The 26,621-nt window shown below is 41.1% G+C and overlaps 2 protein-coding genes across 5 annotated transcripts in view; one reads left to right on the forward strand and one right to left on the reverse strand.

The window, feature by feature from the left end:
• Positions 1-26,621, reverse strand: part of LOC134572063 (very long chain fatty acid elongase 4-like) — a 596,371-nt gene that overhangs the window by 307,537 nt on the left and 262,213 nt on the right. The window lies entirely within an intron of this gene.
• LOC134571372 (uncharacterized) overlaps positions 1-26,621 on the forward strand; it is a 66,749-nt gene that overhangs the window by 21,824 nt on the left and 18,304 nt on the right. Inside the window, exons 7-10 of the mRNA XM_063429573.1 lie at positions 11,755-11,811; positions 13,009-13,053; positions 20,491-20,519; positions 25,135-25,393. Of these exons, the coding sequence (XP_063285643.1) occupies positions 11,755-11,811; positions 13,009-13,053; positions 20,491-20,519; positions 25,135-25,393 (390 nt within the window). The remainder of the gene's footprint in view (positions 1-11,754; positions 11,812-13,008; positions 13,054-20,490; positions 20,520-25,134; positions 25,394-26,621) is intronic.

A 26,621-nucleotide genomic window follows, 5' to 3' on the forward strand; every position in this document is an offset into this window, starting at 1 on the left:
GGTAAAGGTCTGTCTAAGACAAACACAAACAAATAAATAATAAGATCCATTAACTTGGGATACAGTGACACAACCTGGGTTCTAATTCAAGGCAAGGTTGCATGCCAAGAGATGTGATTACCTAGTAGTGACTGTGTGCTGTAAGCAGGTATTGGCATTTAGTAGAAAAGACTACATCTTTGCCCCAATAGTATAGGATACATTAAAGCGGCAGTAATTATATGCAATTAAGAAACTATGCCAAAGAACAATAAGACTGCTTATGTCTACTGTTAGGCCTCATATAGTTATCAGAGTTAAGAATGTAGATTACGTCTAGATCCCCAAATAAAGTGTAAAAAGTAAGGATGTGCATGGGAAAATTATTTGGTTTGGCATTCCGAAATTCGGGACTTCAGCAGTTCGGCACTTCAGTTTGGAAACTTTGGCACTTTGGGTAAGTGTAGGGTTAGGGGTAGGTTTAGGAGTAGGGTTAGGGTTAGGGTTAGTGTAGGGTTAGTGTAGGGTTGGGGTAGGGTTAGAGGTAGGGTAGTGTAGGGTAGGGGTAATGTTAGTTTAGGAGTAGGGGTAGGGTAGGGTTATGGGGTAGGGTAGGGTTGGTGTAGGGGTAGGGTTAGAGGTAGGGTTAGAGGTAGAGGATAGGGGTAGGGGTAGGGTTAAGGTTGGGTTAGGGCTAGGGTAGGGTTTAGGGTTAGGGTAGGGGCAGTGTTAGGGGTAGGGTTAGGTTTAGGAGTAAGGTTAGGGTAGGGTTAAGGGTAGGTTAGGTTTGGTTCAGACTTCGGAAATTCAGCACTTCGGCCATTCTGAAGCATCCGAATGTCTGAAATTCATCCAAATTTCAATTCGGACCGAACTAAATTGCACTTGTCTAGTAAAAAGAATAAACACATAACGTAGATAAAAGTGCCTCAGAACATAGCCTGGCCTTGTGTTGCCCTGTGCATGACTGAATCAATAGCAGGTGGGTATGGTGACTGCGGTCACCTACTGTTGCCTACTGTAAATGAGAGGTCCTATGGTGATTATCACAGAGAAATTAGTGAGCTCCATAACCCCAGAGCCCAAGGGAAAAGGGGTGTGATAGGCCTTTATTGCAGTCCTGGTTGACCCTCTTTTCTCTTTCTTCTGTAGTCTGAAGTAAAATCCTAATTATATGCTGCTTTTGACACTTTTCTGCTGCTTTTAAACTACTGTTCTCGATCTATACTGCCTCTCTTGGTAAACTCATCAGTTTATTTGGCTTCCAATATAGTTTCTATGCAGATGACATGCAAATCTATCTGTCCTCTCCTGATCTTTCACGCACCTCTTGACTCGTGTCTCTGACTGCCTCTCTGCTATTTCTAACTGTATGGCTGCTCACTTCCCCAAACTTAACCTTATCAAAACGAACTCCTGTCTTTCCTCCTTTAAGTGTTGCTACTCCCATGTCTGTCTCCCTCCAAGCTCCAGCTCACAGGCTCGCTCTTAGGTGTTCTCTTTGACTCTGACGTCTCCATCACCACCTCATGTCCATCGATCGCCAAACCCTGCTACTTCCATCTCTAAAACATAGTGCATATCTGGCGCTATTTAATGCTGGACATGGTTATGGTGCTGGTCTGCAATCCCCTTCTTAGTGGCCTTATGTGTTTCCAACTTGCCCTGTTACAGTCTATAATGAATGCGGCGGTGAGGCTCATCTTCCTGTCCGCCCGCACCTCCCATGCCTCACCCCTCTTTCACTCCCTACACTGGCTACCCGTAAGATATAGGGTTCAATTTAAAATTCTGGTACTTGCTTATAAATCTCTGGATAATGTTTTATAATGCTGCTCCAACCTACCTATCGGCCCTTGTCCCATCTAGGCCCCTGTGCACTGGCGAAAACCTGCGTCTGTCCTCTGTACTCCTACTTCTGATGCTCACCTTCAAAACTTCTCTAATGCTGCACTGCTCCTGTGGAACTATCTTCCCTTCTCCATTATACTCTCACCAAGTCTCCATTCCTTCAAAAAAAAAATTAAATCTTTTTCAGAAATGCAAATGAACTAATCTGTTAACAGCTTTCCCTTCCCGCACCCTGACTCCTCCCCGGCAACTATCAAAACACATAGTGAATGCTATTCTAGCAACCTACTTTTCTACCTTACCCTCTCCTTCTGTGTCACTGTACCCCACTCCCTCTAGCATGTAAGCTCATTGAGCAGGGCCCTCAACCCCTCTGTTCCTGAGTGTCCAACTTGTTTGGTCACAAATACTTGTTTGTTAGTCCACCCATTGTACAATGCTGCGGAATTTGTTGGCTTTTTATAAATAATAATAATAATAATAATAATAAGGGTTTATTCCTAGGAATGGTACACTGCTTAGGCATTGTAATGACCCATAAAGGTCACTTGACCCATAGAGGTCACCACGGCAGAGTAAATTGATAAAATAAATAGAATGTAATGAGAATACAACAGAGAACTAAAAACAATATTAACAGTAAAGAGATCCAGTCAATGTGAATCTGGCCATGAGGAGCAACATCCCTGTACGCCTCAGCCCGGGGCTGTAGAGCTGGCTGTTGTGAAGACTGCGACATTATCCATGTCCCACTGATAAGTAGGTAAGCTAGTCCCAAAGGATGTAGGGGTAAATAGTCCCAAAAAGTGTAGGAACTTGTCCACGTTGCATACTGAAGTTAACTTATGGTATTGACCATTTCTCTTGACTAAAAGAGCCCTTGGGGACCCCCATTTGTATGGAAAATCTGTCACTCTCAGCTGAGAGGTCACCTCCTGCTAAGGTAATAGAAAAAGCTCAAAGAAGGTTGCTCAAATATAAATGGTGATCGGCCTTTAACTTGTGATAAGAATGTGTCAGATCGTGACTTGAAACATAGGATCACATCCCTGGATACCTTGGGATTGGCATTAGGACCCCTGGAATTTGGTATGGTCCATTAAGCAGCATTTTCTTGGCCTGTTTGGGTGTCAAGGTAGCTGCAAATAGTCTCCTGATGAGCTATAGCAGTTTACTGGTAACTAACTATTGCATCAGGGATGCCCCGCATTTTCAGATTGCGATGCTATCCTATGTCCTCCAACAGCACTCAGCGCTGCACGTGTGTTCAACACCTCCTGTAGGTGGATTGTAGTTGAATTCTGTTTAATTCCAAGACTGTAGGTATTCTTCTCCATGGTCTTAATTCTGCCTGTCAAGGCATTGATGTCTGCCACCATTGTAGAGGTGCAGGGTCGGATCCAGTACCAAATCTCGCAGGAGCACTGTTAGTGGGCTGAGATGAGCTGTAGCAGGGTGATAGGGGACTCTAGTGTTGGGGGTTTGGGGCTGTATTGGGGGGATAGGGGCTGTAGTATACCACTCTGAGCACCGGCATGTAACGTCACCAGCACTCAGCAGAGTGGGCAGTGGTGGAACTAATTCAAAGAGGGCCCTGTGATGGAACGCTGGCACTATGACCAAGTACCTCCGCCAATCGATGATCCTAGTGCTTGCCGAGGACTCCAAGCACCCAACAACATAAGCACTGCAGACCCCACTTCCAGCGATGCAGCTGCCCCGGGGTCTCGCCATCCTCCACCCACCCTGGACCCAAGACCAGGATCCAGCTTCCAGTGGGTAGACCTCTCCTACTCCAGAGAGCGTAGCAGGGACAAGCTCTTACAAGAGCTTATACTCAGGGGAGTATTGTGATATAGCAATCCCCAAGAGTGTAGTTATCCCATCCCCCAAACATGAGCCAAGGCTTCAAGAAAGTGTCAAGCAGGTCTGTTTAATGTAAGCCAGCATTCACAATTTATACAATTCCTCAGGCCAGAGACACACCCCCTGTGCCTGATGGAACATACCCAAAACAGTTCCATACACTCAACAGCAAAACGCTGCTGGATAAGTTAAGATGGCCGCCGCCAAATGTTTGAATCTATTCCAGTTAAAAGTCCAAGGGGCAGAATCAGTGCCTTTATAATCCAATATTCCCAAACAGTGTTTTTAAAGGGAAATGTATCCCAGGGGCCATAGTCACAGGGCAAGAGGCTGGCAAGCAGGCCTCTCCAAATCCCAGTGACGAAGGTGCTTTTGTCCCAGGCCCCATTGCAAGAAAGGGTGGCCAATGGATAGATTCCCATCTGTTGTACAGATGCCATGATGCATTGCCAGCTGGGGATCTACCACTTGCTCATCCTTGCAGGGTTTTACTTGTGAGCAGATTTTGTGTGTTTGAATGTAAGCATTTTATTTATGGAACATAGAGTGTGTGAGTGTGTGAGTGTGAGAAATGAATGGGTCTATTTATGTAGAGTATTGGCATTTGAATGCAGTTGTGAGTTAATATGTATTGTTGCTACTTAAAAGCAGTGGTGTAAATCTGCAGTGTGTTTTGAATGCAGGGTGTGTTTGTATGTAGTTTTATTGTTTGTATATTATGTTGGTGTGTTTGTATGTAGTTTTATTGTTTGTATATTATGTTGGTGTGTTTGTATGTAGTTTTATTGTTTGTATATTATGTTGGTGTGTTTGTATGTAGTGTTATTGTTTGTATATTATGTTGGTGTGTTTGCATGTAGTTTTATTGTTTGTATATTATGTTGGTGTGTTTGTATGTAGTGTTATTGTTTGTATATTATGTTGGTGTGTTTGTATGTAGTTTTATTGTTTGTATATTATGTTGGTGTGTTTGTATGTAGTTTTATTGTTTGTATATTATGTTGGTGTGTTTGTATGTAGTTTTATTGTTTGTATATTATGTTGGTGTGTTTGTATGTAGTTTTATTGTTTGTATATTATGTTGGTGTGTTTGTATGTAGTTTTATTGTTTGTATATTATGTTGGTGTGTTTGTATGTAGTTTTATTGTTTGTATATTATGTTGGTGTGTTTGTATGTAGTGTTATTGTTTGTATATTATGTTGGTGTGTTTGTATGTAGTTTTATTGTGTGTATATTATGTTGGTGTGTTTGTATGTAGTTTTATTGTTTGTATATTATGTTGGTGTGTTTGTATGTAGTTTTATTGTTTGTATATTAAGTTGGTGTGTTTGCATGTAGTGTTGGCACTTGATAGTACGAATGTATTTGTGTGTAGTTTTCATGTTTAAAAGCTGGAATATATGCAGACACACACATATACACACTGATACATACAGTTGTGCTCAAAAGTTTGCATACCCTTGGAGACAGGGCCGGACTGGAAAAAGAAAGCAGCCTTGGAAAAAAAATATTCCAGCCCTATAATTCATTGTGTCACATAGTGTTTTTTTTTTTTAATTTTTTTTTTTAAATCTGTATTTTTATTGTGCATAGTGATAAAGACATACAAGCTCGTGGTGCCCCAACAGCAATCCTCGAGCATCTTTGGTAACATTCAATATTTTACATGCAAGGGTTAATTAGGCCTGGTCCATTATAGCCTATACATGAAATGTGAAACTCGCTAGTGTTGAGAACCCTGTTGCTATATTAGAGTCGTATACATGGTAACTGTTACTTCACACCTGTGGACAAGGGTATATCTCAATATTCAAGATTGTGTTAGCATAAGTATCTGAGACCAGGCATATCAGGTGTAGGATTCTTTAGAGTAGGCTGCTGCATGTTATGTGAAGCAGACATAATGCTTATTGGTAGAGCTTACAAAACTGCAGGCTAATATACAAAGCTAAACAGTTGCTAGGCTAGCATGAATAGTAAAAACAGTATGCTTTTGTGCACGATTAAAAGATAATCATGGTGTGCCTGCATGAAAAGCTTTAAAGCTAGGTATCAACACAAAGGGTAAAGATAACTTTGCTAAATAAAATATGCTTTTATAACAGTAGTGATCACCACCGTTATCCACTGGCTGTATATTTTTCTGGCGGTCTGAGGAGTGGGTCGTAAGGCTGGTAGGTTCATGGCGTCGGTTGATGGGGGTGACTGGCAGCAGTTTCAGTCCCGTGCTCGGTCTGGGTCGTTCACCCCAGTGTTCGGGAACAGGTAGGTGAGTGCCCAAGGGGGTGCCAGGTCTTCATGCTTCACGGCAACCCTCCTGCCTCAGGCCTCGTGAGGGGCCCGCATTAAATGACCACAGACTCGGGGGCTCCTGTCGGAGTCCAAGTCTTTCCCAGGTAGGGTGCGACAGTGGCCCCTGATGTGTTTTCGCCACCCATAGCGGGGGGCTTTCTGTCGTGGTGGCCGGTGCGTTGGGGGTTTCCCCCCTTTTGGCCCTTGGCCCAGGTGAGCCTTGTGTGCTAGTGGTTGTAGCTTGCAAGTGTCGAGTGCCCGGAGGGTGTACCTGCGCCTGCTGTTCCTTCCCCCTCGTGGGCTTTTCCATCTCTGTGATTGTGTGGCTTTGGTTCGGGCTTCCAGCTTTGCCCAGAAGCGGAGAAAGAGCTCGTCGATTCGTTGTTCCAGACTGGCAGGTAAGGTCAGGGTGTTTGGTGGCTTCAGTGCCGCACATCCGTCCGCCATTTTGGGGGAGCACATGGCGGTCTCAGCCTGCATTATTGTTGCCGCTCGTAGGTAAGTGTAGCGGCCAGTGGGGACCGGGATTACCCCCACCGGTCCAAAGGGGGGGGAGAGGGGGGGGAGGGGAGGGGAGAGGAGATCTGCTCCCGCCTCAGCTTTCTCCAGCGTGTGCGTTAACGGCCCGTGACAGTAGGGCAGGGCGGCAGCTGTCCACCCCGTCCTCCGCTCCACTAGGCCGCAGTCCGCGGGGTATCGCCGGAGTGGCCAGAGCTGTGACGTGGTAGTTGTGGGATCAGGCAGCCTCCTCTTCAGTACGCTTTGGTATCGATTTAGGTCTCTTTTTTGCAGGATTAGCTTGTTTAACCCCTTAAGGACCAAACTTCTGGAATAAAAGGGAATCATGACGTGTCACACACGTCATGTGTCCTTAAGGGGTTAAGTTGTGGTACAGGCCTAAAATTCCTGGAGCTCAGCAGATATGCGACTGATCCGCTCAGTGGCTCAGCCCCACCCCCAGTGTTTGTATTTTTTATATCTATGTGCTTTGGGAGCTGTTATATTGTTTCTTACCTGCAGTCCCTCACTTCAGTTGATCCATGTATATTACAGTGCTATAATACCCACCCTCCAGGCTGACACACACAAGTTCACTACAGACAAGCTCACCGACACACACATGTTCTCTTACCCATACACAAGCTCACTACAGACAAGCTTGCTGATACACACAAGCTCACTCAAGTCAAGAACACACGTACACACAAGCTCACTAAAGACATGCTCAGTGACGCGCACACAAGCTCACTACAGACAAGCTCAATGACACACTCACGCTACAGACATGCTCACTGACACAAATACAAACAAGCTCATCTGACATGCACAAACTCTCTGACCCAAATAAGCTCACTATAGACAAGCTCTCTGACACACACAAGCTCACTACCAGAATAGCTCACTGGCACACATCTGAGCTATTTGGATTTTGCCAAGGCATTTGATACAGTTCCACACAAAAGATTAGTGTTCAAACTCAAGGAAATCGGTCTCGATGAAAATGCTTGTTCTTGGGTAGAACATTGGCTTAAAAACAGAATACAAAGAGTTTTCGTTAATGGTAAATTTTCAAGCTGGACAGAGGTGGCAAGTGGTGTCCATCAGGGGTCTGTTCTGGGACCCCTTCTATTTAACATTTTTATAAATGATCTTGAAGACAGCATTGAAAGTCATGTTTCAGTGTTTGCAGATGACACAAAACTTTCTGAAATAATACAATGTGAGCAAGATATTACTTTGCTGCAGAAGGATTTAGATAGACTGGAGGACTGGGCACTCAAATGGCAGATGAAATTTAATGTTGAAAAATGCAAAGTTATGCACTTCGGCGTAAAGAATACACAAGCAACGTATACCCTTAATGGAAGCGAATTAGGGATAACAACACACGAAAAGGACTTGGGAATTGTTATAGACAACAAACTATGCAACAATGTGCAATGTCAATCAGCAGTGGCCAAGGCCAGTAGGGTATTGTCATGCATGAAAAAGGGCATTCATTCTCGGGACGAGAATATAATTTTGCCTCTTTATAAATCACTGATAAGACCACACATTGAATATGCTGTTCAATTTTGGGCACCTGTTCTAAAGAAGGATATTATGGCACTAGAAAAAGTGCAGAGGCGGGCTACAAAATTTATAAAAGGAATGGAACATATCAGCTATGAAGAAAGGTTAACAAATTTAACCCCTTAAGGACCAAACTTCTGGAATAAAAGGGAATCATGACATGTCACACATGTCATGTGTCCTTAAGGGGTTAAACCTATTTAGTTTAGAAAAACGTCGCCTGAGAGGGGATATGATAACATTATACAAATATATTCGGGGCCAATACAAACCATTGTGTGGAAGTCTATTCACAAACCGGACTTTACATAGGACACAAGGCCATGCGTTTAGACTGGAAGAAAGAAGATTTCGTCTAAGGCAAAGGAAAGGTTTTTTTACTGTAAGAACAATCAGGATGTGGAATTCTCTGCCCGAAGAAGTGGTTTTATCAGAGTCCATACAGATGTTCAAACAGCTACTAGATGCATACTTGCAAAAGCAGAATATTCAAGGATATAATCTTTCAATGTAGGGTAATAACTGCTTGATCCAAGGATAAATCTGACTGCCATTCTGGGGTCACGAAGGAATTTTTTTCCTAGCTTGTTGCTAAATTGTGCTTCAACTGGGTTTATTTGCCTTCTTTTGGATCAACAGCAAAAAACAAATGTGAGGAAGGCTGAAATTGATGGACGCAAGTCTCTTTTCAGCTATGTAACTATGTAACTATGTAACACATAGAAACTCACTGCAGTCAAGCTCACTGGCACACACAGAGGTTCTCTGACCAACACAAGCTCACTGACACACACAAGCCCATTCAAGCTTACCAACAAACACAAGCTCACTGACACACACAGAAGCTCTCTGACGCATACACACGCTCACTACAGACATGTTAACTGACACAAATACACACGCTAACTACATACATGCTTACTATAAGCTCACTGAAACACACAAGCACAATACAGACAAACTCACTGACACACACTACAACACAGTATGGACATGCTCACTGACACACACACACACAGGCTCAATACAGACAAAATCACTACATGCTCAGTGACACACACACAAAAGCTCACTACAGACATGCTCACTGACATACACAATGTCACTGACACACTCAAGCACAGTACAGACATGCTCACTACAAGCTCACTGACACACACAAGATCACTACAAGCTCTACACACACACACACTCACACACAATTAATTATGGGCTGCTGGGTGAATCTATAAGTACCTGTAACTTCACTGTAACCGGACTTCAAGCTTCAAGCGCAATATTTTTTTTATCACGAGGGTGAGGCTGGAGTTGGAGCTCCAGTGCGTAGGTTGGCTCTGCCAGACGGTCCATGCAGAGCTGGAAACCAAGAAGGAGCGTTTTGTTAGAGAGTGAGAGAGACTCTCAGTACTCTCTCTCTCTCCTCTCTGCTACAAACCAGCTGTCACCTTTCAGTACTCGCTCTCTCTCCTCTCTGCTACAAACCAGCTGTCACCGTTCAGTACTCGCTCTCTCTCCTCTCTACTACAAACCAGCTGTCACCTTTCAGTTCTCTCTCCTCTCTGCTGCAAACCAGCTGTCACCTTTCAGTTCTCTCTCTCTCCTCTCTGCTGCAAACCAGCTGTCGCCTTTCAGTGCTCTCTCATTCTTCTCTGCTGCAAACCAGCTGTCACCTTTCAGTGCTCTCTCATTCTTCTCTGCTGCAAACCAGCTGTCACCTTTCAGTATTCTCTCTCTCCTCTCCGCTGCAAACCAGCTGTCACTTCAGTGCTCCCTCATTCCTCTCTCCTCCAAACCAGCTGTCACCTTTCAGTATTCTCTCTCTCTCTGCTACACGCCAGCTGTCACCTTTCAGTGCTCTCTCTCTCTCTCCTCTCTGCTGCAAACCAGCTGTCACCTTTCAGTGCTCTCTCTCTCTCTCCTCTCTGCTGCAAACCAGCTGTCACCTTTCAGTGCTCTCTCTCTCTCTCCTCTCTGCTGCAAACCAGCTGTCACCTTTTTCTGTTACCGGCCTCTGGCAGCCTAACTGCGGTCATCCAGCAAACCTTTTCCCCCAGGCTCCAGCCCGAAACAAAAATGTCAAAAGGAGTAAAAAAAGAGTGCTGCACTGCCAGCCCCAGGTGCACCGGCCCACCAGGGAATTTTCCGGTATCCCCGTGGGCCAGTTCGGCCCTGCTTGGAGAATTGGTAATATATGTACCATTTTTAAAGAAAACAAGAGTGAGCAGACAAAACACGTTTCTTTCATTTCTTAGGGGATTCATATTCAACTGTAAATTATAACAGAATGGCACAATCATAAAACAAAACATGGCAACAAAGAAAAAAATAAATGACCCCTGTTCAAAAGTCTGCATACCCTTAGTTCCTAATACTGTGTATAGCCCCCTTTGGCATCAATGACTGCATGCAGTCTATTGTAATAGTTGTCCCTAATTCTTGTAGGTGGTTTAGCTGCCCATTCGTATTGGCAAAATGCCTCCAGGTCTCTGGCCGTCTTGCATGAACCGTACGTTTGAGATCTCCCCAGGGTAGCTCGATGATATTAAGGTAAGGAGACTGTGATGGCCACTCCAGAACCTTCACCTTTTTCTGCTGTAATCACTGGAGGGTCAGCTTGGCCTTGTGTTTAGGGTCATTGTCATGCTGGAAAGTCCAAGAGCATCCATGCGCAGCCTTCGTGCAGAAGAATGCGTCCCATGCGCAGCTTTCGTGCAGAAGAATGCAAAATGCTCCAGAGACCTGGAGGCATTTTGCCAAGACGAATGCCTTGGGCCCTGTGGCACAAATTCTGTATTTGGCAGATACTGCTATGACCTCCCACCCTAGAACCAAATTCCATTTGGGAATGGACACAGCACATCATCTGTTTGATAGGCAATGCTAGTGTTGCAATGAATGTGGAGAGGCATAAAGCTGCACTCCTTCATATAGAATTGTTAGCTGGTAGAGCTAAATTCAAGGGAGCTGGGACCACAGGCTGAGGGGGTGTTATCTGCAGAACCATTTCCCAAAGAGCTCCATAAGCATGTAAATATTTTGCCTCATAAAAACAAAGCTCAAACCACCTTCCTGAAGGATTTTTGTCCCCTGACCATGAGGGGTGTTGTTTCCAGAGCTGGATGACAGCGGGGCCCAGCATTTTTTGCCTTCCAGACCCAGAGCTATCCAGCCTCAATCCTTCTACCAAAGGTCTCAAGACACATCAGGCCGATCCTGCTTCCAGTCTCAGGGTTTGGACAGAGGTCATGGACACGTTCAAATCTTTGTTTCCGTTTTATTTATTTATGAGGACGAGAAGTATATAGTTTGAAGATTAATTAGAGTTTGACTTTATCGCTTCAAAAAAAGAGGAAGTGGTTCTGCCTATGATGTTTTTTTTTCTGATTTTTGAGTGGTTGATCTTAGATTATTGTTTGCTGCTATTCAGAGGTGGAGTAAAGAAAGAATGCAAAATATGTTCCTCCTGTCATTAGTAAAATTAAGATTCTTTTCTCATGTAAAATGGAATAATCTACAATTATTTTATTATTTTCTATTTTTTTGTTTTTGTGTCATCGTTCATGTCACTGTTCTAATATGGAATTAAATCTTACTCAAACAGCAAACAATATCTGCTACTAAGTTACTTTCAATTCTGTGTAAGGAAACCAATTTATATATTGTATTATTGCACTCTGTTTGTCATTTCTAGAACCAACAGGAGAACCCAGCTATCTTAAAACACAAGAAGGTTGTGATAAAGTGAAAGGTAAATAAATCAGCATTTCTGAATTACTGTGTAATAGGGGAATGAATGGCGTCTGTCCTACTTATATTAATAATAACAAAATGAAGGGGAAACAAGCTACAATGACCTCTTTATAATATATCACTGGGATTGAATTATACACCGAGATGGATCATTAATGTTGCCACAGGTAATGTAACATTTTCTCTTACATTTTCCCTATTTGAATGCTCTCTTTTAAACATATGCAACATCTGTCGATTTTAATGAGTGCTTCAATTCATTATCACAGCATTTAGCCAATTTTGCTTCTTAATCATCATATTAAATAATGACAATCTTTTTAAGGGTTAAATTATTTTTGCAGTAAGATGAACATCTATTGACAGAACGTCACTATTTCCGAGATTCAAATCACAGTGGGGAAATGTTTGTTAAAGGATCACTTTAGGGTCAGGAACACAAACATGTATTCCTGACCCTATAGTGTTAAAACCACCATCTAGCCCCCTGGGGCCCTCATGCCTCCATAAATATAGCAAAATCTTACTGTATTCAAGCTTGAATCTGTAACTCTGCATGCTGTTAGACTCAGAAAAACAAGCAGTCTGCTGACATCATCAGAAGTGGTAGCCTGAACCAATCACAGTGATTCCCCATAGGATTGGCTGAGACTGACAGAGAGGCAGATCGGGGCAGAGCCAACACAATTCAAACACAGCCCTGGCCAATCAGCATCTCCTCAGAGATTAATTGAATCAATGAATCTCTATGAGGAAAGTTCAGTGTCTGTATGCAGAGGGAGGAGACACTGAATGTTTGGATGCATTTTAGACAGCCATGACCCAGGAAGGATCTCTAACAGCCATCTGAGGAGCGGCCAGTGAAGTTATCACTAGGCTGTAATGTAAACACTGCATTTTCTCTGAAAAGACAGTGTTTACAGCAAAAAGCCTGAAGGGAATGATTCTACTCACCAGAACAAATTCAATAAGCTGGAGTTGGTCTGGTGACTATAGTGTCCCTTTAACTTTGTTAACTTTTAACTCTACATTAAATGCTATCACAATCATTTTATCCAAGGTACAAAATTAACTTAACCCTCAATGGCTTCACATTTTCTATTCTATTTGAATCTGTTCGGTGCTGTATATATTGTTTGTCTTTGTGGTGTGCTTATTTCACCACTTTGTTTTATCCTTTTGATAAAATCCTCAGGTTTCGGTTCAGAAATAATTGATAAAGCCACCTCCTTCCTTAAAGGTAAGCATCTAATTGTCTGCAATATCTGGCATATTTTACAATGTAAAATGGTGTTTCCTCAAATGTTTCTTATTCTCAGCCCTATATCATCGTCATCCCCAATATAGTACGTTATTACTCCTTAGTTATTGCTTATTTATTATGAAGTCACTTACCAAATAGTTCCTCTCTTTTTATCAAAGTAAACCTTTAGTTTAAAGTAATTTGAAGAAAAATTAAAAACTTTCTCAAATTGTGTCTCATGTTTCCTACAATAACATTTGCGCTAATTATAGGAAAAGAAAATTCCTGTAGGCATGTGTATTTTTTCTTCCTGGAGATAATTGAGTTAATCAATAGCAGGCAGAGGGGAGGGATTGTGTGCTGTGTGTGGGAGTGTCGTGTCTTGTAACCTTATTGTTATTGGTTTATAATTTTGCATTGTAGTTTCCCACAAGGTCCCTTGCATGGGGACTTGCATAAAAGGCCAGTGTGGCTACCATTAAACCAGTTCCTGCTTTACTCTCAACACAGAGCCTCGCTTCGTGTTTGAGGGAACTGATATACCTGCTATAATCCCTGCTCCTGGGATTGTTCTTCGGAGTGCTATAATCACTTGCTCTTTTAAGAGCAACCAGCTATACTCTCTTGGAGGAGAGGCCTTCCCACTGGGAGCTGGATCCAGGAGTTTGGTCCAGGGTGGGAAAGGACGGGTAGACCCCCAGCCAAGCTATGGCGGCTAAGGGACTACAGTGCCTACGGTGTCCAGTGCGGTGCTTATGGTCCTCAGCGTCCGCTAGGAAGCATCGATTGACGGAGACACCCGGTCGGGGTGCCAGGCGGTCTGTCACAGTGAGAGACTGTGTGTCTGCTTTTCTATTAGTGTGTGTGTCTGTGTCTCTGTCCATGTGTGTCAGTGTGTGTCTGTCTGCCTGTCAGTGTGTGTGTGTCTGTGTCAGAGAGTGTGTGTCTGTGTCTGTGTCTGTTTTGGTATATGCACTTAAAGAATCTGAATATTTTAACTCACTCAGATTGTGGCGTTATTTATATATATATATATATATATATATATATTAGCAATAGAAATAATATGACCCATAACATTCTAAATATTTTGAATAATGTGTTTGTGAAAAAAGAGATGGCAAGATGGTAAAGAATATTAGGAGATATGGATGAAACCTTCAATTTGAAACCTTATCAGATTTGGCAAAGGGAACTAGAATACTGTTTAAATCTAGAAGAATGGATCAATAGCTTAGTCGTAGTGAATACAATGACTCATTGTTTAAATATGGTTGAATTGCATTATAAGATCATGATGCGATGGTACCTGGTTCCGGTCGAATGGCCAAATTTAGCAGAATGTTGGAGAAGCAATGAGGTAGTAGGTACCTACCAACATATATGGTGGAGCTGTAGCAAGGTTAAACAGGTATGGATTGATATTTTTGGTGTTCTTTCTAGCGTAATCAATATCATAATTCCACCTACAATTCAAAGGGCCCTATTCCATATGGAATTAGAAATGTTATCAAGAAATGATAAGGTGTTATTTTTACAGGGACTTCTAGCAGTAAATATTGTCATTGCTAGGAACTGGTCTCAAAATGATATAAAAAAGATCAATAATGTGATTAATCAGATGAAACACCAAGCCAAAACGGAAAGGGGATATTACTCTGCACAACTTAATTATGGAAAATATCACCAAAGGTGGATTTTAAAATATCCAATCTGATATCCATCCCCTACCGTCTCTTTCTTTCTTTAAATATAAGAAGTGAATATCAGATAGCCACTCCTTACGTTACGCACATACAATTACGATTGTGTTTGTTAGTGCATACTCTGTGCACATTGTATATTTGTTGTTAGTATGTGTAGTAGTTTATGCATTGATATTAATCTTTTATGATATGAAGGAACACCGTGGTAATACTGAGGAATATACACAGATAAGAAAGTTCTAGGCTCTATATGTGATACAATAGATATGTAAGTGTAATAGTTTGATTCAATGCATATGTTTGATTTATGAAACAAAGGAATAAAGTATATACACTAAGAGAATACACGTATACTGAGATAGTTCCAGGTGAACTTCACAACCACCTGTGGAAATATATAGCAAAAAGACAGAAGTGGAAACCACCCAGAATACGTATAATGAATAGAATACAAAGGGACAACCTGATATAGGTCAAATTTCCTTGAATGGGATCTGTGTAAAAATTGAAAACACTTTCATAGCGTAAAAAAGTAAATATAAGTAGTGTTTAAAGTGAGATATGAAATGCACTCACAAACAAACGATTATTCAGGCCTTTCACCCTCTCAGGGGTAGTGTGATGAGTAAAGATGTCCTCCGACACGATATATGTGGATGTAAAAAATGCAATATAGTGAAGTATGTTTAGAAATATATAAATTCACATTTATTCATTGCACTTACAAATTAGCAGCATAAAAAAGGCATCTCTCCATAAACATATGGAACTCCTGGTGGTGATAGTCGAGTATCCACAATCCAGAGTCAGGGAGAAGATACAGCATTCAAAATAAAAGTAAATAAAAACAAATATAAGTACATAAGAAGTGTAATAATATCCAACGCGTTTCGTCCTATTGGATGTCGGACTTCTTCAGGGATAGTTGTGGATCCACTTCTGAGGGTTTTTATACCCTTCAACATCATCTTCTTGATCCGGTACACATGCAATCAAACATGCGTTTCACTGTGAACCGCAGAAATCCGGCGCGGAATACAAGGAGCTTCTCAAAACAGTTCCGGGTAATAGTGCGCATGCGCGTAATGACCGCGCATGCGTCAACTGAAAAGACCGTTGCCTGTAGGGGACAAAAGGCATAGAAAGGCGAAAAAACGCCTGAGAACAAAACCGAGCACATATTGCTACAAAATCTAATAGAGTGGCAGAATTACCAATAATATTACAGCATATATTCTAGATATATCTCTACATCTCAATATGTGTACACATTTACGAACATGAGCACAAAATTAACAGTATAATATAAATTATATATGTATACCCAACCATATGTAAATATAAGTTTATAAATCAGGATGGATTTAAAATCCAATTAATATGGACCAAATTAGAGGGACATGAAGCCCCATAATAAGTTACTAGTGTGCAAGATTACTGGATGTAAATTTAATTATAGGGTTCTTATATGTGAAACAGATTATTGGGCTCAATTAAAGGGTCATGTATACCCATCATATGTTATTAATGTGCAAGGAATTATGGGTGTAGATTAAATTGGTTATAGAGCTTCCTTAAGTGAATCAGGAGATTGGACTATAGTAAGGGATAAACATAAAAAATAGGTATAGAAAATATATAAAAAATATATAAAAGAATATATAAAAAATATATATTCCACATATTTACATTTAGGTCAATATATACATACATATAGACAAAGAAAAATCATGGCGTCTTATTGAAGAAACTTCGACAGCGAAGAGAACCTTTGAGGAAATGATTAGATGAGACCCTGTAAATCTATTTCTTGGTTGAGTCCCATATTCAAGGTTTTTAGATTAAAAATCCACCAAGCCTCCTTCCTAATTAGTTCCTGTAGTTTGTCTCCACCTCTCCATCCTAGTTGAACCGAGTCTATTCCATAAACTTGCAGAGTATTCCAAGAGAATGAGGGACAAGAATTGCAGTGTCTTGGTACACTATGGTCAATTTTATTTTTATTTTTGCGTATGTTGTTGTGGTGTTCCAATATTCTGATGTGTAACTTTCTGGATGTGCGTCCGACATATTGGGCACCACAGCCGCATTGCAATAAATAGATTACAAAAGTAGAAGAACACTGAATATAGTTTTTTATTTTATATGTTTTTTTCGTGTATGTACCAGTGAAATCTTGGATTTTCCTTTTGAGGTGTGTACAGGTGGAACAATGGCCACACCTGTAAAACCCTTGTACTTGGGTCTTTAAAAAGTTGTTACAGGAAGGAGTGATAGGTAATAGACTGGGTGCCAATTTGTTCTTTAGATTGCTGGATTTTTTATAGATTACTGTAGGAAAATCTGGTAATACATCTTTTAAGATCTCATCTCTCTTTAAGATGTACCAATGCTTTTTAAGGATTTTTTCTACCTGTCTAGCTTGGGAATTGTATTGTGTGACAAACGCGAATTCAAATTTGTTATTAGTATCTTTTCTGTTGCTATTATTTTTTCCTCTATCTGTATTGTCACTTTTCTCCTTATTTTTATTTTTCCATCTGAATCTATTTTTTATTTTTTGCTCAGCTGTTAATAGTTCCAGACCCTCTTCATTTTTGTTAGTCAGCAACAATGATCTGTCAGAATTTAGTATTTCAGATTTAGATGTCTCCATTTTTTTCACATTATACCCTTTATCAGTATATCTTTGTTGTACAATCTTAGACTGTTCTAGGAACATATGGTTGTCTGTACAGTTCCTTCTGAGCCGGGTAAATTGGCTCTTAGGAATGTTGGAGAGCCATGGAGGATAATGAGTACTGGAGTTCTCGATGGCTGTGTTGCAGTCTGTGGGCTTGAAATACGTCTTGGTTTTTAGTTTATTTTGTTCTACATATAAAGTTAAATCCAAGAAATTTATAGTGGAGTTACTGGATATCGAAGTGAATTTTAGATTATATTCATTGTCGTTAACTTGACCCAGAAATAAATCAAGGTCTTCTGTAGAACCATCCCAGATGATCAGGACATCATCGATGAAGCGCCGCCACAGGACCAAACCACCCCCACCATGGTTCGCCAACTTGATGTGCTGGCGCTCCCAATGGGACACATACAAGTTGGCAAAACTGGGGGCGAATTTTGCTCCCATGGCGACGCCGCACCGCTGAAGAAAAAACTGACCATTGAACCAGAAGAAGTTTTTGGCGAGTACGAATTGGATACAGCTCACCAGAAACTCAATCTGGGCATCCTCTAAAACTTGTGGTGATCTAAGGGTATCTTGAATGCAAGCAATACCTTTTGCGTGGGGTATGTTAGAGTATAGGGCTGTGATGTCTGCTGTCGCTAGAATATAAGAAGACTTCCATTCCATAGATTGTAAATCTTGCAGAATATGCCTGGTGTCTTTGATAAAAGTATAGTGTAATGGGACATAAGGCTGTAAAAATAAATCCACATATTCTGATAGTTTGCATGACAAGGAATTGATTCCACTGATGATTGGACGTCCTGGGGGGTTTTGAGTGTTCTTGTGAATTTTTGGCAAAAAATAAAAAACTGCCACTTTGCAATTTGGGTTAAAGATATATTTAAATTCATCCTGGTTTATAATGTGATTATTTAGACCGGTGGTCAGTAGTGTATGTAATTCTGCCAAAAATTCAGAAGAAGGATTTTTATCCAAAGTTTGATATGTGTTAACGTCATGTAAGATATTATAGGCTTCCTGTAAATAATAAGTTTTGTTCATAATAACAATCCCCCCTCCCTTGTCAGCTTCTTTTATAACCACATTGTGATTTTCTGTAAGTGTGGTTAGAGCTAGCTTTTCTTTTTTGGTAAGATTAGGTTTAAATTTACTGTCCACAATTTTGTTTAAATCTTCCTGTACCAAGTCATTGAATACCTCCAGGAATTTCCCCTTGGCTGCCCATGGAAAAAAATTTTGATTTGGGTTTCAAAGAGGTATGAATGATTTTAGATTCCGTATCAGGTACCTTGTTCTCTATATTCGAGTCTAGTGGAGTATTGCTTAGATATGGCTCTGAGTTGATCAAGTTCATTTCCTTGCTTTTGAAGAATCTCTTTAATGTTAATTTTCTTAGAAATTTCTGGTTATCTAAATAAAGGTTAAAGGGATTACAGTTGGAAGACGGGGCAAAATTCAAGCCTTTCTTTAATAATGACAGTTCTTGCGGTGAAAGGGATATGTCAGAAAGATTAAAAATGCCTTCAAATTGGTTTAATTCTGTCTGTGTGAGAGGTGGAGTGGAGGATCCTCCTCCTCCACCTCCAAGTGCGGTCTTTTCTTTGTGGGAGATTTTAAGTGCTGGAATCTGTTTTGAGTGTGTATGGAAAACTGGGTTGAATTTAGTTTTTGGTTTGGCTCCTTGCCTAAAAAAACTTCCTGGTTGTTTTTAGAATATCTGGAATGATTAGGAGAATAGCTACCTGCTGTTCGTGTGGGGTACTTTTTATACTGTGTGGGATTGACACTATCATGTGAATTTTTTCTAAGTAGAGGCTTAGAGAATGAATTAGAATTAGAGTTGGAAAAACGTCTTGTGTCTAATCTTTTTGGATGGGGATCTTGGGATCTAGAGTTGGATTGATTTTTGTACGAGTATCTAAAGTGCCCATGTTCAGGTTTTTGCCTGGGCCAATTTCTTTGATTGCCTTTTTGGTAATCATCCTGATCCCTCTTAAACTTGGTGGACTTAGTATTTGAAATTTTATCATCAACAGCTTTTATTTTCTCTTTTAAAATTGTGTAGTTGTTTTCTACTGCTTTAAGTTCTACATGTAAAGAGAGTTCATTCTCTATTTTATTAATTTCATCCTCTAGTGATTTCAAAGATCTTTTTTGGTAATTAATTAAACCAGTCATATATTTTTTTGAGCATTCATCATTGGCATTATGCCAGTCCTGCATTAGTAATTTATCCTCTAGGCCAAAAGCTGGCATTTTAAGTATTCTTAGACCACGTGGGATGATATCGTAAGCTAAATACTGTTCTAAAGATGTAATTTCCCACCATTTGCGAGTTTCTTTCTCTAATAGACGTTCTAATTGGATAAATTTATGGTTTAGAGAACTGTCTATAGATTTGTTCCCCCCTCTGAATAAGGTATCAATCCTCAGTTTTCTGTCCTGTCCTTTTTTATGCTGCTAATTTGTAAGTGCAATGAATAAATGTGAATTTATATATTTCTAAACATACTTCACTATATTGCATTTTTTACATCCACATATATCGTGTCGGAGGACATCTTTACTCATCACACTACCCCTGAGAGGGTGAAAGGCCTGAATAATCGTTTGTTTGTGAGTGCATTTCATATCTCACTTTAAACACTACTTATATTTACTTTTTTACGCTATGAAAGTGTTTTCAATTTTTACACAGATCCCATTCAAGGAAATTTGACCTATATCAGGTTGTCCCTTTGTATTCTATTCATTATACGTATTCTGGGTGGTTTCCACTTCTGTCTTTTTGCTATATGTTTGATTTATGTCTTACTTTCTTTTTTTACTATAAATCTAAATAAAGAAATATTATAAGGAAAAAAACAAGGTATCATGACCATTTAAACGCTCAGCCAACCCCTCATTATATGTATCACCCCAAGGAATTTCAGCTAATATGTTAGAAATGTTACAAGAATCATTGACACTGATATTAAGGGAGTAACTGGGAGAAAAATAAAATAAAAAATAAAACATTGTCTTACCTTACAGATGTGAGCAATGCATGGAAAAAACCCAAGGTAAGATATGGGAAAACAACATTTGTGTTGGCAAATTTTAGCAGCTATCTATAAAATATTTTATCAGGTTTCTATGGGATATTTTACCAGGATGCTAAAGTCTGTTTATATGGTAAATTAAGTATCTGTATTGTAATGAATTCTGGCCAAATATTTAGACACGTCTTATTACATCTGAAGCTACATCCACTGCTGTTACTGCTGTGCACTCACAGAATATTATAGAAAACACATACGGGATTATTTACGAAACTCAGATTGTGGGAAATATTCTCTGTGATTTCTGCCCATTCCCATTCCATTATTGCATTGTTAGCTAACCAAATGTTTGTTTTGCTTGACGTCCTCTCTCCTCACCTGTGCACAGATGCATCTCTCCATCCATAAGCTTTATTGCAGGTCTATGTGACCCACAGCCTGAGTTAGGAATGATCCTGCCTCAGTCCAGAAGATAACTCATTAATCTCGCCCTGCTTGATCATCCTGGTTTATTCATTAAACATTTTTTTTCTTGCTACCCCATGTCCTCTCCTGTAGCTCTCCTTCTCTTATCCTTGGGGACTTTTGTTGTCTCTCAGCTGCTCTCTGTAACCTCCTCCTTTGGGCTCATACAATGGTCTAACTCAACAACTCATACAGCAGGAAATACTCTTGATCTCATCTTCACCAAGTTTTGTACCACCGGTAATCTCTTCAATATTCAATTTCCTTTATCTGACCATTATCTGATGACCTTTGATATCAGCATCCCTCGTAATCAAATTATACTGCCCTCGTGGAAATCACTTGTGGAAACCTTGACCTACAGCAATTCTATACCAACTTCCAAACTCTCCTTTTACCCGTCTCAACACAACACAGGCTGAGGGGAGAGAGCCATAGAAAGGGACTGGGGAACAAAAACAGACACGGAAATGGGCTGGGGGAAAGAAAGAGACACGGAAAGTGGCTGGGGAAAAGAAAGTCACAGAAAGGGCCTTGGGGAAAGAAACATACATGGAAAGGGGCTGGGGGAATGAAACAGACACGGAAAGAGGCTGGGGGAAAGAGAGCCACTGAAAGGGGCTGGGTGAAAGAAAGAGCCACGGAAAGGGGCTGGGAAAGAGAGAGCCACGGAAAGGGGCTGGGAAAGAGAGCCACGGAAAGGGGCTGGGGGAAAGAGAGAGCCACGGAAAGGGGCTGGGGGAAAGAGAGAGCCACGGAAAGGGGCTGGGGGAAAGAGAGAGCCACGAAAAGGGGCTGGGGGAAAGAGAGAGCCACGAAAAGGGGCTGGGGGAAAGAGAGAGCCATGAAAAGGGGCTGGGGGAAAGAGAGAGCCATGAAAAGGGGCTGGGGGAAAGAGAGAGCCATGAAAAGGGGCTGGGGGAAAGAGAGAGCCATGAAAAGGAGCTGGGGAAAAGAGAGAGCCATGGAAAAGGGCTGGGGAAAAGAGAGAGCCACGGAAAGGGGCTGGGGGAAAGAAAGAGCCATGGAAAGGGGCTGGCGGAAAGGGTCTGGGGGGGCTGGGGGAAAGAGAGAGCCACGGAAAAGGGGCTGGGGAAAAGAGAGCCACAGAAAGGGGCCTTTAAGAGACACACATGTGGGTGTAAAGGGGGACTAAAGGGGGTAAGAAATTCAAAAGGGGGGTTACGAGATACACAGGTGAAGATGCTTTTTTGGGGGAGGGCGCAAAATGCATCGCCGTCTGTGTAGCCAGAAATCCCTTCACTGGCCCTGCATACAGCTTGGCTCTTTCTCCGCAAAAGAAAACTACTTCAACACACTTTTAATCACGTTCTTCCAAAAACCCAAATGCCTCTTTCACACTTCTAACTCTCTTATTTGCCCTGTTGCTGCTAATCTTCCTAATATCTTAACCGCTACTAACTTCAAAACTCACTTCACTGAGAAGGTTTCTACAATCAGGAAAGGGATCTCTCATCTCTTTTCTTTCTCTAACAATACTTCTCCCAACACCCTCTGCTGTTCTATTTTCACTCACATCCGCCACAGCGGAAGAGGTTTTTGCTCTGCTACGGTTGTCTTACCCCCACCATCTGTACCCTAGATTCTATTCCCTCAAATCACATTTGCCCTCTGTTTCCTTCTCTTTCTCTGCCCCTCACTAAAATATTCAATCTCTCTCTCTACTCTGGTATATTTTCTTCACTCTCCAAACATGCAACCATAATCCTATTTCTAAAAAAATCCCAACCGTGATCCGAACTCCCCATCAAACTACCACCCCTACCCTATCTCACTACTGTCTCGAGGGTCGTACCCCAACTTACATCAATAGTAAATCCCACAAACAGAGGTTCTAGATAGACATAGAGAGGCTGGATTTAATGTAAGAAAGATAAAGACAAAGTCAGAAATAGCCAAGGTCAGGATATAGAAATACGGATAAACAGAATAACAAGCCGGGTCAGGATACCAGCAAGGCTCAAGGGTAGAAACAAGCTTGGTCATTATACAAGACATACACAAAGTCAAGGTATATATCAGAATATCAAGAGAAACGATAAGCACTAACATGTATCAAGGCAGAACAGGCAAATATAGCAATGAACAAGAGCCCACATTAAATTTGTATATTCTAACATGCTTTCTGATTGGTCCACATCATGTCTGCAACTCCTAATTGATAGCATATGGGATTGCCTAGATGACGTGGTCTCTTCATGGGTAAGCGGGATGTCTATAAAAGATGCGCCATCTGGGCAGCATCTAATATATTGCAGGGAAGAGGACCATCAGCAGGAGCTGTTTGACTGGCTAAATGGTAAGTATTCCCTGTTCAGGCCGCGTTGCCGCGTGAAAATGAGAATAGCATTGTGGGCTTGATGATTGGGTAAGATTACTACATAGACTACTGTTTGCCTCCAGGATCCTTGAGAGAGTTGTGTACACAAGATTGACAGACTTCCTTGAATCCAACTCTCTGCTTGACGCGCTTTAGTCAAGATTATGTTAAAAACGGCCTTGACCAAAGTATCCAATGTTTTAATTGCTGTTAAATCCAGTGGTCACTACACTCTTCTACACTCTAATTCTCCTTGACATTTCTGCTTCTAAACCTTATCAACTATGGCCTGCATGACTCTGCTCTTTCCTGCCTCTCCTACCTCTCCCAGTGCTCTTTCAGTGTTTCCGTCTTTGGTTCTTCCTCTCATCCAAAACCCATCTCTGTTGACATTCCCCAAGGTTCTGTCCTTGGTCCTCTATGGTTTTCAATCTATACTACCTGCCTTGGTTAACTCATCAGTTCCTTTGGCTTCCAATATCACTTCTATTTGGATGACATGCAAATCTAGCTGTCCTCTCCTGATCGCTCACCCTCCTTCTTGACTTTTTGACTGCCTCTCTGCTCTTTCTAACTCAAGGGCTGCTCACTTCATCAAACATAACATGTCCAAATCAGAAATTCCGATATTTCCTCCCTTAAATGTTGCTACTCCAGTGTCTGCCTCCCTTGGAGTCAATGGCACTACCATCTGCTCTACCTTGCAGGTTCACTGCCTCTTGGACTCCAACCTCTTCCTTATCCCTCTTGTCCAGTCAATCACCAAATGCTGCCGCTTTCAAATCAAGAACATAACTCGTATCCGCCCCTTTATAACACACCGGATACAGCTTTGTTGCCAGTCAGTGCTTCTATTATCTCTCACCTTGACTACTGTAGCCCACTTCTCACTGGTCTTACGCATTCCCAACTTGCACTCTTACAGTCTGTAATGAGTGCTAAAGTGAAGCTCATCTTCATATCTGCCTGGACCTCCCACACATTTCTTCCCCCGTCAGTCTTTACACTAGCTTTCCATTCCATACCATATAGAGCTCAATTTAAAATTCTGGTACTTGCTTGGAAATCTCTACATAACACCCCTCCCACCTACCTATCTTCACTACTATACATGTTTGTCCCATCTAGTCCCCTACACCCTGCCAATGACCTGCGTCTATCCTCTGTTTATACTCGCACCTCTGACATCCACCTTCAAGACACCTCTAGAGCTACACCGTTCCTCTGAAAATAGCTTTTCCTCCCCGCACCTTGGTAACCCACCTTGCTTCCTCTCCTGCTTCTCCTGTAAATAATTGTCTGTTAGTCCACCTATTGTACAGCGCTGCGGAATTTGTTGGTGCTTTATAAATAATAATAATAATACTATAACACAGTTGATTCCAGTCGCTTTAACCCAATTCTTGACATTTACTTCAATGTTACCATATTACTTAAATGTTTTTTGACCCCTTTGTTCAAGACACATGGCAAAACATGAGTCCATTTTCTATGAAGGCTATTCACTAAAATGAGAATTCAAAGTGAATTATAAATTTAAGATAAAAACAGCCAAAATGATAAAATTCAGTAATGCTTTCTGATTGGCTGCTGTGGCTTTAAATGTGAAATTCACGTTGAATCCTTACTTTAGTGAATAACCCTGCTAGTCTCTTGTTACATATCCTGTTTCTCTATGCTTGTTAAAGAATAGACAGAAGGAAGGTTTAAAGTCTGGCTTCTCACATCTTCCTGCAAGTTGCTCTCTCCCTAATCTGAATCCATACAGCATCAAATTCTAACCTGTAACCAGTTAAACAAAGAATGTGTTATATTTCTCATCGGTTTCAGACTCCAGAAGGAAAACACACAGTTGGGATCTTCTCCAGATCGGGGCAGGATGAATACTCCTGGCTGCAGACCCTGCTCAGATCTGAGGGGTTCAGGGATTGCGTTCAGGAGGTCAGACCCTGTTACATCTCCAACAACCACCAGGAGTTCATACAGAATGTGTCTCAATGCACGTTCGGGATCCTGTATCATTCTGAGAACAAAGAGAGGAAGGATATCTCTCTTACCAATGATCTGACGTGTTTGTCTTCTACGTTTGGTAAGAGAGTCAGAAAGGTTCACTTATTCATTTTTGCCACACAAAGAAACAGATTAGCATAAATGCCACAGTCCCTTTTAACCCAAATATGTTGTGATGGTGTATGTGTTTCGGGGTTCAGCTATACCTTCAGGACCCTTGAAGTACCAAGTCCAGGACTCATCGTCTGAATTAGCATATTATAGCTTGGTTTTTTATTTTTTTATTTTTTAATTTTTGCAGTGAGGTACCCCAGCGGCATTCCTCACATTCCAAATTACGTGCACATTTTTTAATGAATGAAGAAGACATTAATCATGTGAAGACAGAATGATAGGTGGTCAAGTAACGTGTGTCCTAGTTTAGCTGATGTAGTGTTTCCCTGTCTGTACAATATAATGCACAGTCCCAGGCTTACCTGACTTGGCTCAGGTATATATAAAGGTGTACCTCCATTAATTAACTAGACAGAATGACAGGCTCAGGTATATATAAAGGTGTACCTCCATTAATTAACTAGACAGAATGACAGGCTCAGGTATATAAAGGTGTACCTCCATTAATTAACTAGACAGAGTGACAGGCTCAGGTATATATAAAGGTGTACCTCCATTAATTAACTAGACAGAATTACAGGCTCAGGTATATAAAGGTGTACCTCCATTAATTAACTAGACAGAGTGACAGGCTCCGGTATATAAAGGTGTACCTCCATTAATTAACTAGACAGAATGACAGGCTCAGGTATATAAAGGTGTACCTCCATTAATTAACTAGACAGAATGACAGGCTCAGGTATATATAAAGGTGTACCTCCATTAATTAACTAGACAGAGTGACAGGCTCAGGTATATATAAAGGTGTACCTCCATTAATTAACTAGACAGAATGACAGGCTCAGGTATATAAAGGTGTACCTCCATTAATTAACTAGACAGAATAACAGGCTCAGGTATATAAAGGTATACCTCCATTAATTAACTAGACAGAATGACAGGCTCCGGTATATAAAGGTGTACCTTCATTAATTAACTAGACAGAATGACAGGCTCAGGTATATAAAGGTATACCTCCATTAATTAACTAGACAGAATGACAGGCTCCGGTATATAAAGGTGTACCTCCATTAATTAACTAGACAGAATGACAGGCTCCGGTATATAAAGGTATACCTCCATTAATTAACTAGACAGAATGACAGGCTCCGGTATATAAAGGTGTACCTTCATTAATTAACTAGACAGAATGA

The sequence above is a fragment of the Pelobates fuscus genome, chromosome 8, assembly GCF_036172605.1.
Source record: "Pelobates fuscus isolate aPelFus1 chromosome 8, aPelFus1.pri, whole genome shotgun sequence".
NCBI classification, from domain to species: Eukaryota; Metazoa; Chordata; class Amphibia; order Anura; family Pelobatidae; genus Pelobates; species Pelobates fuscus.